We start from the raw sequence: 14,298 nt of genomic DNA, 5'->3' as shown, positions 1-14,298 counted from the left end.
AAAGTTCTAAAGGGCTTAGGAGCAGCCCCCACCCAGAAAAGAGCTTCTAAATTCTGTCTTACGAAATAGGTAAGGCGCTTCCTTTTGACAAGGGCCCTGTGTAGTGTTCTGTCCCACTTGCGGGGGACACCAAACAGGTAGCGTTTTAAACCCTGCCCCCACCCAGCCTGCCCCCTTCTTCCCTCGTCCAGAGCTGGTCATCCCTTCCTGCTGCACCAGATCGCTGAAAGATGGAAGTTAAGCCTGGCTTTTGCTTCAGTCAGTATTTCTTAAATTTAAAGGACCTTATAGAAATAAACTCCTTTCAGGGGTCATGCCCATTAGACATCCTAATACAATTCTCTTGAAAGATATTGGGAAACCCTCCCGCAGCTGTTGCTGTACTCTTCTTTCTGGGAGTGACCAGATAGTGAGGACAGAAAGGTAGTATTGAAAGCTGTAGCTTGTTTCCGACCAAGCCCTGAAGAATGGGATTGGGCAGCCAAAGACATTGTCATTCCCAAAGCCAAAGTCCCTCAGGTGGTCGTTTGGCCAGGGAGTAGTTCAGACACCAGCACAGGTCTTCAAACTGTAAGAATCAAAACAGGACAAAGTGGATCTAAAAGTTCTTCGGGTTAATAAAAATTTATTTACTTTAAAGCCTAAATTTTTGTGGAGGTGCTTCTTATCAGCTCTTTGATATTGGCTGGTTTATTTTGTTGCTTCTCAGGATAGCAGAACTAGAAACAGCAGAGGGCATCATTGAGGAACAAGAGCAAGGCACAGGTTGCTGAGGGTCTGGACGCAGCTCTTTCGGAGCCTGTTTCCACCAGGGGATTCTCCTGAAAAGTTCAGCTGATAAGTGGTTTATGCCAGTTGCTGTGCATTCCCTCTCAGCTCGTTAAGCAAATAGTTCTGCTCAGTCCCATGGAGTATAGAACTGGGCCTCTTGAGTGGGTCATCTCTTCCCAAAAGCTTAGACAAAGCAGCAGATCTCTCAGCCAAACTACATCCATCCAAAACCATCCCGCGGGAGTAACCCTGACCTCCCAAGGCAGTGGGTAGGACGCAGATTGAATTGCAGCCTGCCGGTGGAGACGGCGGCCCTCGGAGCAGGCCCGGCATTCCTCATGCGGTTCGTGCTGCAGCGTCTGAGCGCTCCCCGTCCGCCTGCGCCCTACTACCCTGGTCCCTGAGACGCTCAGGATGGCTGTGACTGCGCCCGGGTGCTCCACAGCCTCTCCTAGAACTGTGAGGCGAGTCAGACTAGCTCTGTACCCTTTGGGGTGGGGAGTGGGAGCAGGGGGTGCAGGGAGGAAGGGCAGAGCCCAGACAAGGTTATGTGAAACCGAAGTTCCAGCGGATAGCTCCTAGACGAGTGCAGCCTCATCCAGGGGATGATCCAGCCTCCAAGCCCACTGCTTTCCTACCCAAGAGTGTTCTTTTTTTCTCTTGGAAACTGAGCCACAGGTAAACGGTGTGGGACCTGGAAGGTGAAGTGACCAGCCCCTCAGAAGCCTATCCAAATTTTTAAATAAAAGAGAGTTAATTTTAACTGATACTTATGTTTGAGACAAGAATCTAAAACCAGACCTGAAGACCACCCCACACCCTTATGCCATGGAGAGCCCCCTCTCAGTCCCCACAGCTTTGCAGACTCCTGCTCCCTCCTGGTCAGGACTCACTGGGGTCTGGATCCGCTGCTGGGAGGCAGGGAGGATGTTCCAAGCAATAGGAAAACCAGTTATCTGGGGAGCCCTCTACCAATTCCCAGGCCAGTAAACCAGGCTATGGGAAGTACAGTGAAAAATAGAACCAGGCCTGGGGAGCATGGGGGGCTCAGGCGGTTAAGCGGCCAACTCTTGATTTTGGCTTACATCATGATCTCAGGGTCCTGGGATGGAGCCCCACGTTGGGCTCCCTGCTCTTCGGGGAGCCTGCTTCTCCCTCTCCCTCCCTCTCTGCTCCTCCCCCTGCTCATGTGTGCTCTTTCTCTCTCTCAAATAAACAGTATTAATTTATTTATAAATAAATCTTAAAAAAGAAAGAAACAAACGAACAAATAGTCCCAGTTCTGTGTTTGATTCCTTTATAGGGCTTGACTGCAGCACTAGCCAGTTACCCCCAAGGGGCATGACAGCACAGCGGAGCAGATACTGGGAACACGGAAGGCCTTCACTGAGGAAATCTTGGTGACTCCTCCTGGGTGAAATCTCACTGTGTTCTCTTTTCTCCGGCTTCTTAGCCATTGCCCTATTTCAGACCTTCATTCTTTCACTCTGTGGCTCTGGTCATCAGTCCCCCCAGCCCACTTACCCCCACATGATTTGGATTGATCTTCCTGAAGCACGGCTTGGAAACAGAACACCCTTACAAGTTCTGGATTGACTTCCTCTTGTTACATGGCGGGAAGCCTCGAACTCTAGTGGCCCTACAGACGGGCTGCATGCCAGCCATCCAGCCTTCTTCCCCGTTGTTGGCATCTCCCCTCCTTTGCTTTAGTCAATTGAACATAGACTATGAAAGGGCATGGCGCACACTCCCCGTGCTTCCCCACATCCGGGCCTTTTCTCCGGCCCTTTGCCTCTGCCCAGAAGACTCTCCCCGGCCACCTGCATGTATCGGCCCTACTCATCCTTCAAGCTTCACTTCTTCCTTCAAACTCTTGATTCCCTTCTTCCTGGAGCCCCCAGCCCTGCTTTGTCATGGTTACGCTCACTCACATCTCATCTTCCCAGTTAAACTTTAGACCTCCACGAGGACAAGCTTGAGGTCCGACTTCTCTTTGTCTTCTCTTAAAGCATCTAGCACAGGGCTTACCTAGAGTAGGCACAAAAATAATTACAAGAAAAAAAAAAAAATTACCAAATGAAAGGGCAAAGAAAGCCCTAGATATATGACTTCAAGATGTTTTCTTTGATCCTATTCAATCATGAGGACACCTACTTTATGTGGGAAAAGTGGATTTAGGGGTGGCTGCAACCTAAGTCAGTGTATAAACAGGCCGGGCCAGTCCTCATGACAGCCCCAGCCATAGGTCCGCACCGGTGCGGAGAAGAGAAGGGAGCAGAGCTTGCCCCCAGGCGCCAGGCACTGAGCTCTGTCCTTGATGTCAGTTACCTTATTTGAGCCTCACAACAACTTGATGGTGGGAACGAGTTATTTTTATTCCTGCTTTTTATGAAAAGTATATGCAGTTCAAAGAAGGTAAGTCCCTTGTCACTTCTAACGCAGATAGCTGATGGTCTCTACCTTGACCAAGTTTTCCAGACCAAAGCAAAAAGTTCTTACAGAGTTTTTTTCTGGAACCTATTAAATGTTGGCATTTCCTGCCTGGCATGTGGTTTTATCTGCAGCTTACTCAGCTGGCAAAACCCTTGTCTGGCACACAGCCAGCCCGGGGCCGTGTTAGGGCTGATTTGGTCGGAGGAGGTCTGGCTTTCTCTCTGCCAGGTACTTTCTGGGTCTTGAGTTTCTGGTCTACCAGGCTATAGAACCTGCTATTAAGTCGGGTGAGGCTGGGTTTCTCGCCTGCTGCCTGCTGCCTGCTTGCCTTAGGACTGCTATACCCTGTGGCCTCTGCAGGAGCCCCAGCCTGTTCTACCCTGTGGCTCGGAGCCCTGTCACCGCAGCTGTCCCCACCATGAAAGCACAGAGCACCTGGTCCTGACGTGTCCTACCAGGCGCCTAAGAGTACGAAATCCATTGCCCCCAGTAACAACAGATTGTCCTGTATGCCTCTTCATTGTGGGGCGTCCTCTGATTTCTTCCTGAGTGCCTCTCCCCCAGGAGCTGGCAACTCTGATGTCAGGTCTGGGGAGTCCGAAGCATCTTCAGGGAAGCCTGATCTTCAGCCTTGCTCCTGGGGTCTTTGCTCAATTTCAGTCAGTCTGAAGATGTTTAGGCCTGGAACTTGAGTCGGGGAGTACACTGAAAGGTGGTGTCTGTCCCCTTGTGGGAAGGCTAGGCCTGTATGGATGTATCCTCCCTTGGAAAAATGTCCAAGTATGTGTAATATTTAACAAAAAGGCAGGGCCGGTCATCCTGACTCCAGTCTGAGCCTACTGACTGAGAAGGGGCTCCCACCCTTCCATTCATTCAACAAATATTTACTGAAAGTTCTACCAAGCAGGGTTTCTGGTTGCAAACAACAAAAACTCTCTCTGCTTAACTTGAGAGAGACTGTATTGGAATTAAATCTGATCGCTAACAGAATCAACAGGAAGGCTGGAGAATCAAGCTCCGAAGCTGAAAGGAGCCATGGGAAGTGGGGCCACAGAAGCAATCTGCCGTCAGTGTAATAATTTCCCCCTGGCCTGTGGCTTTGCTGAACCCTCAAGAACTGCAGTCCCAGGTAGGGGGGTGTGACTGGCACATCTAGGTCACCTTTCCATGCCTCTGTGCTTAAGAAAGGATATATGTCTCTCCCCTTTGGCTTACTTAGTGGGAGGGCATCCCCTGTTTCCCACCAAGACTCATGCAACCAGGAATGTCCCCCAAATAGGAAAGCATTTGGGATGATGACTAGCCAAAAAAAGACAACTGTCTACTGCACAAGCATTTGGGAATTAAGCATCATACAGTCAGGCTCTGAAATGCACAGATGAGTAAGGCACACTTCCTGCCATTGCAGAGCTCTTGGTGTACAGAGGGTTCCTATACGAAGGGTGGGGTAAGCTGCGGTCACATTAGGTGCCATTAGGAAGGGCACCCTCCCACCAAAGGATGGCCCCCAGTGAATGGGCTGTGGGACCATTCACTGAGGCATGGCCCACAGAAAAGGTAACAGGCTTGAAGTGAAAGATGATATCACGTGGGTGTCTGAATTCCATATGGCTTTGACCAGGGAAGCTGAGTGACCAGGTTGCACCAAGTACTGTCACAGAAGTGGGAGCCAGGGCCCTGCGGATAGCAGCGTTCCATGCTGAGTGGAAGATGGCTGGAAACAGAACTTGAGTCCCTACCCTTAACCATGTGTTTCAGAGCCCTGATGCATGTGTGGTCTTCATTAGTTGCCCGCGAGTGCCTTGAAATGGAGGTGGTGGTGTGGGGTGCTGCGTTCAAAGGGGATCTGAGCCCTGTGGCTGCCATCCGGGGCTGAATTTCTTCCCCGCCCGTGGGCTCCAGCCTAGCGTGTGGCATCCTTCCTACAGACGAGATGGGCATCTCTCAGAGCCAGGGGCCTCGGGAAGCTACGGGCACCCGCCTGGGGCTGCTTGTTCCTTTCTGCCTCTTTAAGGGCATGCCCCCAGGCCAGCAGCAGTGGCAGCCCCCCGTTCATCCCTGTGGTCTCCCATCAGGTGATGTTGCTGAGTGTCGAGATGACTGCCCTGAAGGAGGAGAGAGACCGACTCAGAGTGACGTCCGAGGCCAAGGAGCCAAAGGAGCAGCTTCAGAAGGCCGTCCGGGACCGCGACGAGGCTATTGCAAAGTGAGTGGGCAGGGCTTGTCGAAGCTGACTGTCGTCACAGCAACATGAATGTGTGCTCAGTTTTAAAAGTGAAACCCTACAGAAGACGACAAAAGTGAAAGTGTTTCCCTGCTACCCACCCTCACCCCCAGTCTGATTCTTCTCCTCAGACAGACGCTACTTACTGGTGGAGGTCGGGGGTGTGTTCCCTGCAGATCTTTTTCCTGTGCGTGTGCAGCTGTACATGTAATATAGTTGTTTGGGTTTTTTAAGTATCAGTGGGATGATGCTCTATGTGTCTTGTATATTTTAGCTTTCTATCTCAGCTTTTCAATTTCATTATATAGATCTACCTCAACTTCTTTATTTTTAGGGGTTTTTAGGGGAGTTGTTGTTACTTTTTATTATGGACATTTTCAAGCATACACAAAAGTAGAAAAAAATAAGATGAATCCCTACCTACCTGTCTTCTGGTTTCAACCCTAATCAGCATATGGCCAACTGTTTCATCTATATCCCCACCCACCTCGTCCCCCTCCCCGCTGGATTGTATGGAAGCAAATCACAAGATCCCTCATCTCATCCATAAACACTTCAGTATAGATTCTACCAGATAAAGACTCTTCCTGGAAAACACACAACCACAATACAGTTGTCACACTTGAAAAAACTTACAGTAATTTCTTAATATCATATAGTAACCAGCTGGCCCATAAATGTCTTTTTATGATTGATTAGAATCAGCCTCCAAAGTCCACAAACCCCATTTAGTTGATATGTACATAAGTCCCCTCCATCTTTTTTTCCATATTGCATTTATTTATTGAAGAAACTGATCATTTGTCTCCTAGAGTTTTTCTACATTCTGGGTTTGATGCATCCTCAGAGTGTCATTCAACAGTTTTCTCTCACCTGTGTTCCTAGTAAACTGGGTCATATTTTAATAATGTTTTGGGTTTTCTTTAACAGAGAAGAAATGCATTCTCTTATATTCAAAAAATTTGGAAGTGCATAGGCAAAAAAACATACGTACATATTCCCCATCCCCCTTCAAATGATTTCTTTATCATGCATTCAATCTACCCTCTTCACTGTGAGGAGATAAAAGGTACTGAACATGTTGTCTGCTCATGAGGCACTTTGCAGCATGCTCATAACATCTGTGTCACTTTACCGCTTAGAAACACTTCATCCTTTAATCCTCCCAGTCACAGCAAGAAGTAAAAATTTTAATCCCAATTTTTACAGATGAGGAAACTGAGATACTTTCCCCAGTTCCACAGCCAGTGGTGATCACGCCTCCACCTCAGGTCTCTTGACCCCTGTCCCCACATCCTTTCCCCTTACCGCACAGGCTGCTTGTCAGCAAACTAAAAGGAGCCCATTTGAAACAAATTGTAAATAGATACTATATACCTTTTTAAAAAGTAATAGGACACATTTTAATTTGACTTTAAAATGCCGCACACCTTTCCCCTTCTCACTTCCACACACACTTGTCCGCTCCCTTCTGTTCTAAACATTTCATCATCTCCATTAGTTTTACCTTTGGGTCCCCTTTCCTGTCTGGCCAGGACCTTCTGTGAAGCTGACAATTTCCAGTTCGTTTAGGAAGTATACTCAGTGAGGCTCACAAACCTATGCATCTCTGCCACTGGATTCCTGGTGAATATTTGATTCATTAGCAAATACTTGAATGGCACTGTAATATTTTGGAGTGGGAGCATACTTTCATGAATAACAAAGGGTGAAATTGTGTCATACAATTAGGGAATAAAAATGGTAAAATTAAGGTGCTAATTGTGGAAGCCTGTTGGGAATAAAAAGCAGAATGAAGTTAGCTGTCTCTCAGCTGGACAAGCATACGAGAGCTGAACATCAAGCTCTGACCATATTCTGCCATCAGCACAGGAGGTGGGAGATACAACCAGAGAAAGTACCAGGGTGCAGGAGAGAAGAAGCAGCAGAAGTTGTCTAGTCCCCTCCCTTAAAATTATTGGAACCTAGCTCTGACATCTGGGGGACCAAGGAGGCCAGCAAGTCTCCGTGAAACCTTGAAATGCAGGCCTTTGCCTTCCGCCAAAGGAGACCCAGTGAACCTCCTGGTGTCTGAGCTGATGGGCAGACTCTCCTCTGTGAGTACTCAGAATTCTGCAGTGAAACCCTTGTCCTTCATGGACCCTACAAAATAAGGCTGGTGCTGAGGGAAGGGGTTAGATCACTCCAGCACAGGTTAGCTCTTTTTCTGTCCCTTAGAAATTAAACTCTTGGTATAAAGAATTGAGACAACAGACCTAAAGAATCACTGAAATGTGGGGGAAGCACACTTTGTGTAGGACCTTAAGGGTTTTACAAGATGCTTTCATACACCTCATCTCTGTTTCTCCATCCTGACTGCACTTTAGAATCATCTGGGGAACTCCCTGGATGCGAGGGCCCTCTCCAGACAATTCAGTCTGAATCTCCTAGTTTGGAGCTACTTCTTAAAAGTGTCCCTACCCCACCCTGTGATTCTAGTGCGTAGTCAGGAGTGAGAACCCCCAGGAAAAATAAATTTCCTCTCCTCACTGGGCTACAAAAACCTTAAGGTGTTCTGTATCCTGCACAGTAGTGAGTTCCGGAAAAAGTTAAGTAACAATTTCGTCCCTTGCAGGTAAATGGCCCTCACTAAAAGCAAAAATCTGGGGCTAGCAATCTGCCTCACAAAAACAGAAAGGAGTCCGTTACTAGTGGTTTCATTTAAATAAGGAATTCTTCCGGCCCTTTGAGATACTGCTTTTTAAAATTCTGATTAATGTATCGATCAGCAGCCTCTGCGGCTTAGCTCTCCTGGTCTGGGGTTTCTCCTGAACGAAAAGCACCAAGATTCTCTAGTGAGCAAACGTTCTCTGGGGTGCAGTCCGGGGCTGGAATGCGGAGGTCGGCAAGTCGGACCCCGCTTCGGGGGTTTCCGGGATGGAAGGGGACCCCTGTGAGCCCGGCGACCCAGCTGCTGCCGGACCTCTGCCCAGAGGCCTTGGTCGGCACATTCCGGGGTCTCCGGGCTTCTCGTGGCGCCACCTGCCGGGAGACGCCCAGAAGCTCGGGAGGCTGCCAGGGGTTTGCGCCGCTGTTCCGGGACCGCGGGGGGGGGGGGGGGGGCGGCTGGGCGTCCATAGCAACCGGGGCCGCGCGAGGATTTCCGCCGTTCACCGCCAGCCAATAGCAGCGGGCGTGACAGGGAGCGTGAGGCATCTGAGACGCCGGCGCTCATTGGACGGCCTCTGCTCCCGTCCCCTCAACCGCAGTGCGGCGGGCGGGCCCGGGTGATGCGAGCTGTCCGGACGGCTTCTCTGGGAAAGGCGGGCGGGGCGCCGTTCTGCGGCCCTGAGGTGTCAGGGGAGGTGACTTGTGGATCGGACTTGAGGCCGGAGAGGAAGTGCCGGTCGCGGCGGTGGCCCCGAGAGCTTTACCCCAACTGCCCCGCCTCCCCGCCGCACTTAGCTTGCTGCAGCCGGCGTCCCTGAGGCCTCTCCAGCCGGGTCCTCCAGCCGTCCTTGGGACGTGCACATTGGTCGCCGGCCCGGTGCGTGAGGCAGTTTGGCTTTGCCGTTTCAAATGCAAAAGGCAGTTGATGCCAGGGGCTAAGTAATGCCCATTTTGGCAGCTGGGCAACCAGTGCCTCCTTGGCAGAAGCTGCCCAGATAGCCTCTCACACTTCGTATTCCCACTCCCCCACCTCTGAGAAAAAATTAATTTTCTTTTGCATTGAACAACTATGATTTAGAAATGTTGGAAAAGGCAAACAGTAATATATGAAACATACTAAAATGTGAAAATACAAAATGCAGAAGTATGTGGGAGCCCATCACTGATCATCCAGAGACAGCCAAGTAGACATTGTTGTGTATGACCTTTACCACACGGACAGTTTTTTCTTCGACAAAGCTAGGATCGTACCAGCCCTTGCCTTGTGGTGCTTTTCTCCACTCAGCAATACATCGGATTTCCCCATTGTCCGTGAATAATGAATACTCAGCGTCGTGGTTGCTACTGGCGACTGAGTCCGTCGCATAATTTACCACCAGTGCCCTAAGTGCTGGCGACTAGGATTAGCTAGGCTGTGATCATCACCACTGTGTGACTACTTTTGCACACCTGTGTGCCTTTAGGACCGATCCCTTAAGTGAGGGGAGGTTGCTAGTGAAAAGGAGGGGCTGAGAGAACCTCCTTACCTCCCATGGGGACTGGCCTTTTGGGGGGAAGGTTTAGCAGCTCCTTAGTGCCCTGTGAGGCCTTTGATGTCCTCTGGGCTCCAGTCCTCCTTTATCCTCCTCCCTGAGCCCCCTCTTCATCTGTGAGATGGGGAGGACAGATCGTCCCTTCACCCACACCTTGTTACAACAGTTGAGAAAATGGATGTGAACCGATGCTGGGAACTTTCCAGCCCTCTGCAAGGAACATCCTAGTTACTGTCACGGTTCCTATTTGTTGTGAGTTTGGTCAGAGCCTGTTTCCTCATCCTGTGGACTCCAGGTGCCCCAGGTAAAGAATCAGATGCCTCTGGTACAAGGCGTCCATGCTCACCCTGGCTTGTCTGTTTTTAGGAAGAATGCTGTGGAGTTGGAACTCGCCAAGTGCAAGATGGACATGATGTCTCTGAACAGCCAGTTGCTGGATGCCATTCAGCAGAAACTGAACCTCTCGCAGCAGCTTGAGGCTTGGCAGGTAAGGAGAGCCCTGAGACCCAGGGTGAGGGAAGACGAGGCTCTGGGAGGAGTGGCTGAACCCAGGCAGAGCATAAGGAGAATTTGTCACTAGAGGGTCCCGTGCATGTGGGTGAGCAGTAACCTGCCTTCACCTGGTGCGATTCAGAGCCTGTGCTTCCCCAGTCCCCAGGGAAGAAGGCCTGAGGATGCTGTCGAGAGCGGTGAACCCCAGGCTGTGCCATTTAGGGCTGTAGTGGCCTCCTTCGGCTGGTCATCTCTGCTCTGTTTAAATTAGCTGGAAAGAAACAGCTGTTAACACAAAGGGCCCCGGAAGCCCTACATGGCGGGACGAGAATTCACAGCCCGATGGATGTAGTTCCCCAGCCCCGGGGCCACCAGCAGCTGCTGCCCTTCCCTTTCTCGAAGGCCAGCTTCCTTTTTCCAAAGAGCACTACCTTGGGGGAAAATGAGTCAGTGTGTTCTCTCTAGGACCACCATTTTCAGAGTGCAGTCAGCCTGCTCTGTCCCAGCTCCAACTTGGCTTCCCCTGGCCCAGGGTTGTACTTGCTTTTTGTTAAGGACAATTTCAGGATATGGGTGTAGCCTTTCGTGTCTCTCCCCACGAAATCCGAAGCCGACAGGTGAAGAGCGCCCCCCGCTGGCGGGCAGGTTAGCGGTGACCATCCCTCCAAGGGCCCAGCCGGCCCGCTCCCCCCCGAGATGGTCCCTGGCTCCCGGGCTCTGGCCCCACCACCAGCTGGCCGGTCCCCGGCTCACCGCCCATTCTTCTCTCTTCTCTCCCGGCTACAGTTTGCTTCCTCAGGGCTTTTTACTATCTGGCTCCTTTGGTTTCTGATCTAGTGGCCTTTCTCAGTTCCCGTATCAACAGCTTTAGTTGTACACCCCTCCTGCCTTTGAGGTGAGATCGAACCCCCGTTCCACCCGCCGTGTCCCCCCGCTGCCATCGCCGTCCTGCCCCCCGCCTTCCCGTGGCCCGCCGTGTTGTGTGTGCCCGCATCCGGTGTCATCTCTGCAGCGTGTGTCGTGCCATCCCCCGCAGCGCGCCTCCCGCCACCGCCATGGCCCGTTTCGGACCGCCTCGGCCCTGGTTCTTCGGTGCTCCCTCCGCATCACTGGGCTCTTGTGCCCACAGAAGTACGGGCAGGTGTGGAATTCTAAGCGGTTCACGCCTGTGTGCGTATGAAGTTCTCAAGCGATCTATTTCATGGGCTTTGCTCTGATGAATTTTAAGGTAGAGAAGAGGCAGTTGGCTGTGTGCCAGAAAAAGCCCTGGCGCTTTGGAAGGGTTTCTTTCTGAAGGGCTCCGTAACATTCCTAGTGCTGCAGGTAACAGATTTTATGGAGCAGGTCGTAAGCGCACGGCGCTGTGCCCAGGATTTGGCACTGGGACCTCGGAGGTAGGGAGCATGTCCCCTATTTCTGTGAGGGGGAGGAGAGGGGCTGGAAGGAAGCGGGGTGTGAGGAAAGAGAGGAGGAAGGCGGGAGAGCAGGACGTGAGCAAGGGAGGGAGCGGGAGGTCCACACTCCCTGCTCGCTATCTGGTGCAGGCTACTGAAAGTCCCTTGGTTTCACACTAAAACCTACAGTGGCAGGAGCGTGGGTGTGAGCGCAGGAAGGGATGGAGGGGGCGGGGGGGCGCCAGCCCCACTTCCTGCCCTTGTCAAGTGAGCGGCTGCCCGAGCGCAGCCCTCGCTGTCCGGCGCTCAAGCAGGACACAATCAGCCGACTCGCCCCAGGGGTTAAGCCAGGGTTTGGTGTCTTGACCAGGGCACCCCAGAGCCCACTGGGTTTAGGGGTGAAGGCATCAGGCAGATGCTTGTACGTTCCTGCTGATGTTAACTAGACAGGGCTGGTTCTATAGCCAAAGCAGTAGCTTCCGTACTTTGTTAGCGGCAGATGCCTTTGCCGAGTGGGATCTTGTGCGGAGTCGGGATCTAACCACTAGAATGGAGAGAGGGCGGAGCTGCTGTGTCCAGAAGCCCCTCTGGGGGTACGGCTGCTGTGCCGTGAGGCAGTCGGGGTGCGGGGGGCATTCTCTGGGCAACTTTACCAAATTGGGGAAAGGTGCTACCCCAGCGAGGAAGCCAGGGATGTGGGCCTGAGCAGGAGCAAGGCGGGCCCTGAAGACAGCGGTGCCCGCGGCCTGTGCGCCAGCGGAGGGTGCCGCGTGTGCTTGCCCGTGTCCTGGCCGTGCGGGGCTGCCGTGGCCCCTGGGCATTCGCGGTGCAGGCTGCTAGGAACTTGAAGGGGGCTGACCCTTTGGAGCGGAGAGCCGGCAAGCAGAGGTCGCCCTAGGGCCCGGGGAGGGGTGCCAAGGGAAAGGGAGGCAGGGCAGAGAAGGCCGGCCACCGGCGAGGCCGGGGTGGAGACAGGCTTGCCCGTCTCCGGGCTTGTAGGGCCTCAGCGGGGGCGGGGTCAGCCAAGGAGCCGTTGGTGGCGAGGAGGAGGCCGGAGGCCGGAGGCGGCGGTGTCGGCGGCTGCTGTGTGTCTACACTTGCTGCTTCCGCGGTCGGCCTGCCCCGGCTGCAGCCGTTCAGTCATCTCATCCCATCCTCACCCCGCGTCCTGCGGACACATCCGCCCCCGGGCCCCGGTCAGCAGCCCGCTCAGCCCCTCCGCTCTGCCCTCCGCAGGATGACATGCACAGGGTCATTGACCGGCAGCTGATGGACACGCACCTGAAGGAACGGAGCCGGCCTGCTGCCGCCCTGTCCAGGGCCCCCGGCGCGGGGCGTGCGGACGAGCCCGGCCCCGCCGAAGGCAAGCGGCTCTTCTCATTCTTCAGGAAAATTTAGGTCGGGAGGAGTCAGGCCAGCAAGGATGGGTGGACTAGAGGTGACTGAAACGGGGTGCGTGCGAGGGCCCAGCACACCATGCTTGCACACGAGGGCTCCCCTGGGCCAGCTCCGTGGCCGCACTGCCCACCCACACTGGGGCTGAGTCGTCCAGAAGGGCCCACGCGGCCTGTGACGGCGGCCCTCGACAGAGGGACAGGTAGGAGCCCTGTCCCCACTACCAGGCCGCGCCCGGCCTGGGCTTCCCCCGGATCCGCTGTTGAGCAGGGCTCAGGCTGCCTCCAGAGCGGCCCCTCGGGCTCTGCGGTGCAGACGCAGGGGGTCACAGCCCACCCTGCCCACCCCTCGGTGGCTCCCGCGTCCCACCCCAGGCACTGCTGCCCTCCTGTTTGGGAATACGGGGAACAGAAGGAATGGAGGCCATCTATGCAGGCCTCCGGAGGCTGTCGCGGCCCCCAGTGGGCCTAAGCTGCAGTGGGGGGTCGGGGGGGGCGGCCTAGTCCTCCGGGACAGCAGGCCTCGCCCCCAGTCTTTGGCCCACGGAGGAAGGGGAGGTGGCTCCTCACCCGCGTGCATGCACCTCTGCCGGGAGCACCTCTGCGGCAGGGGCCCAGCCTGCGGGGCCTGACAGGCTGCAGCTGTTCTCTTGCATTCGGCCACGATGGGCTTTACCCAGGCTTGGCTGTCACCATCCCAAGGTCAGGAGGAAGAAGGGCCCTGCCACCCCCCACCACCCCCCCATCCCCCACCCCCAGCCGCCACTGTTCTCCCTCCCTGGCCTCCAGGCCTGCCGGTGTTTTCCTGGGCCCTCTGCAGGCATTAGCCAGCCAGTCCTTTCCCCTTCATGGGGCCAGAGCTGGGAGGGGATCTGCTCCTCTGCCCACGGCCCCCTGCTCCCCTCACACATACAAGTTCTTGGCTCGGCCAAGTGAGTCCAGGCCACAGAATGGCCCCAGAGGGGTCTGCGGTCAGCCACGTCCACCTCGAGGGCAGCACTGGCACCACAGGGCGGATGCCACCAGATACTGCTGCCCAGGCCTGCAGAAGGGTGAATCCTGCAACCTGCTGCTTCTGCTCCCTCCTCGGCGGCCCTCCCCCCGCCCCCTCTGCTGAGCCCCTCACTCAGAGGCACCCCGGGCTGAGCCCGCCCGCAAGCTGCTTTACAAAGGATCATCTCCCTCCCTCACACGGGAAAGCACAGCAGGGATGAGCGGAAAGAATGTACCTATAGATATGTACATACCACAGTGCTGTAATTTTGTATGTAGCAATCATGTAAATACATGTATGGATTTTATAATATACATATTATATATAAATCTATAAAGGCATATTTTTAGAAAAACAGCGCACCACTGCTTCTTTTGAAAATAGTCTGAGAATAAAATGAATTTCTACAGAGCTT

At 53.5% G+C, this 14,298-nt stretch overlaps 1 protein-coding gene across 2 annotated transcripts in view; it reads left to right on the top strand.

Annotated features, from left to right (window-relative positions):
• The window catches only part of BICDL1 (BICD family like cargo adaptor 1), a 95,375-nt gene extending 81,080 nt beyond the window's left edge, over nt 1-14,295 (top strand). For both annotated transcript variants that reach the window (XM_036081967.2, XM_036081962.2), the window contains 3 exons: nt 5,280-5,410; nt 9,976-10,096; nt 12,732-14,295. In XM_036081967.2, coding sequence (XP_035937860.2) covers nt 5,280-5,410; nt 9,976-10,096; nt 12,732-12,893 — 414 coding nt within the window. In that variant the 3' untranslated portion in view covers nt 12,894-14,295. The remainder of the gene's footprint in view (nt 1-5,279; nt 5,411-9,975; nt 10,097-12,731) is intronic.
• The last annotated feature ends 3 nt before the right edge of the window (nt 14,296-14,298 follow it).

The sequence above is a fragment of the Halichoerus grypus genome, chromosome 13 (assembly GCF_964656455.1).
Source record: "Halichoerus grypus chromosome 13, mHalGry1.hap1.1, whole genome shotgun sequence".
Taxonomy (NCBI): domain Eukaryota; kingdom Metazoa; phylum Chordata; class Mammalia; order Carnivora; family Phocidae; genus Halichoerus; species Halichoerus grypus.
Note: the sequence above shows the minus strand (reverse complement) of the source record. Positions and strands in the feature narration are given on the sequence as shown.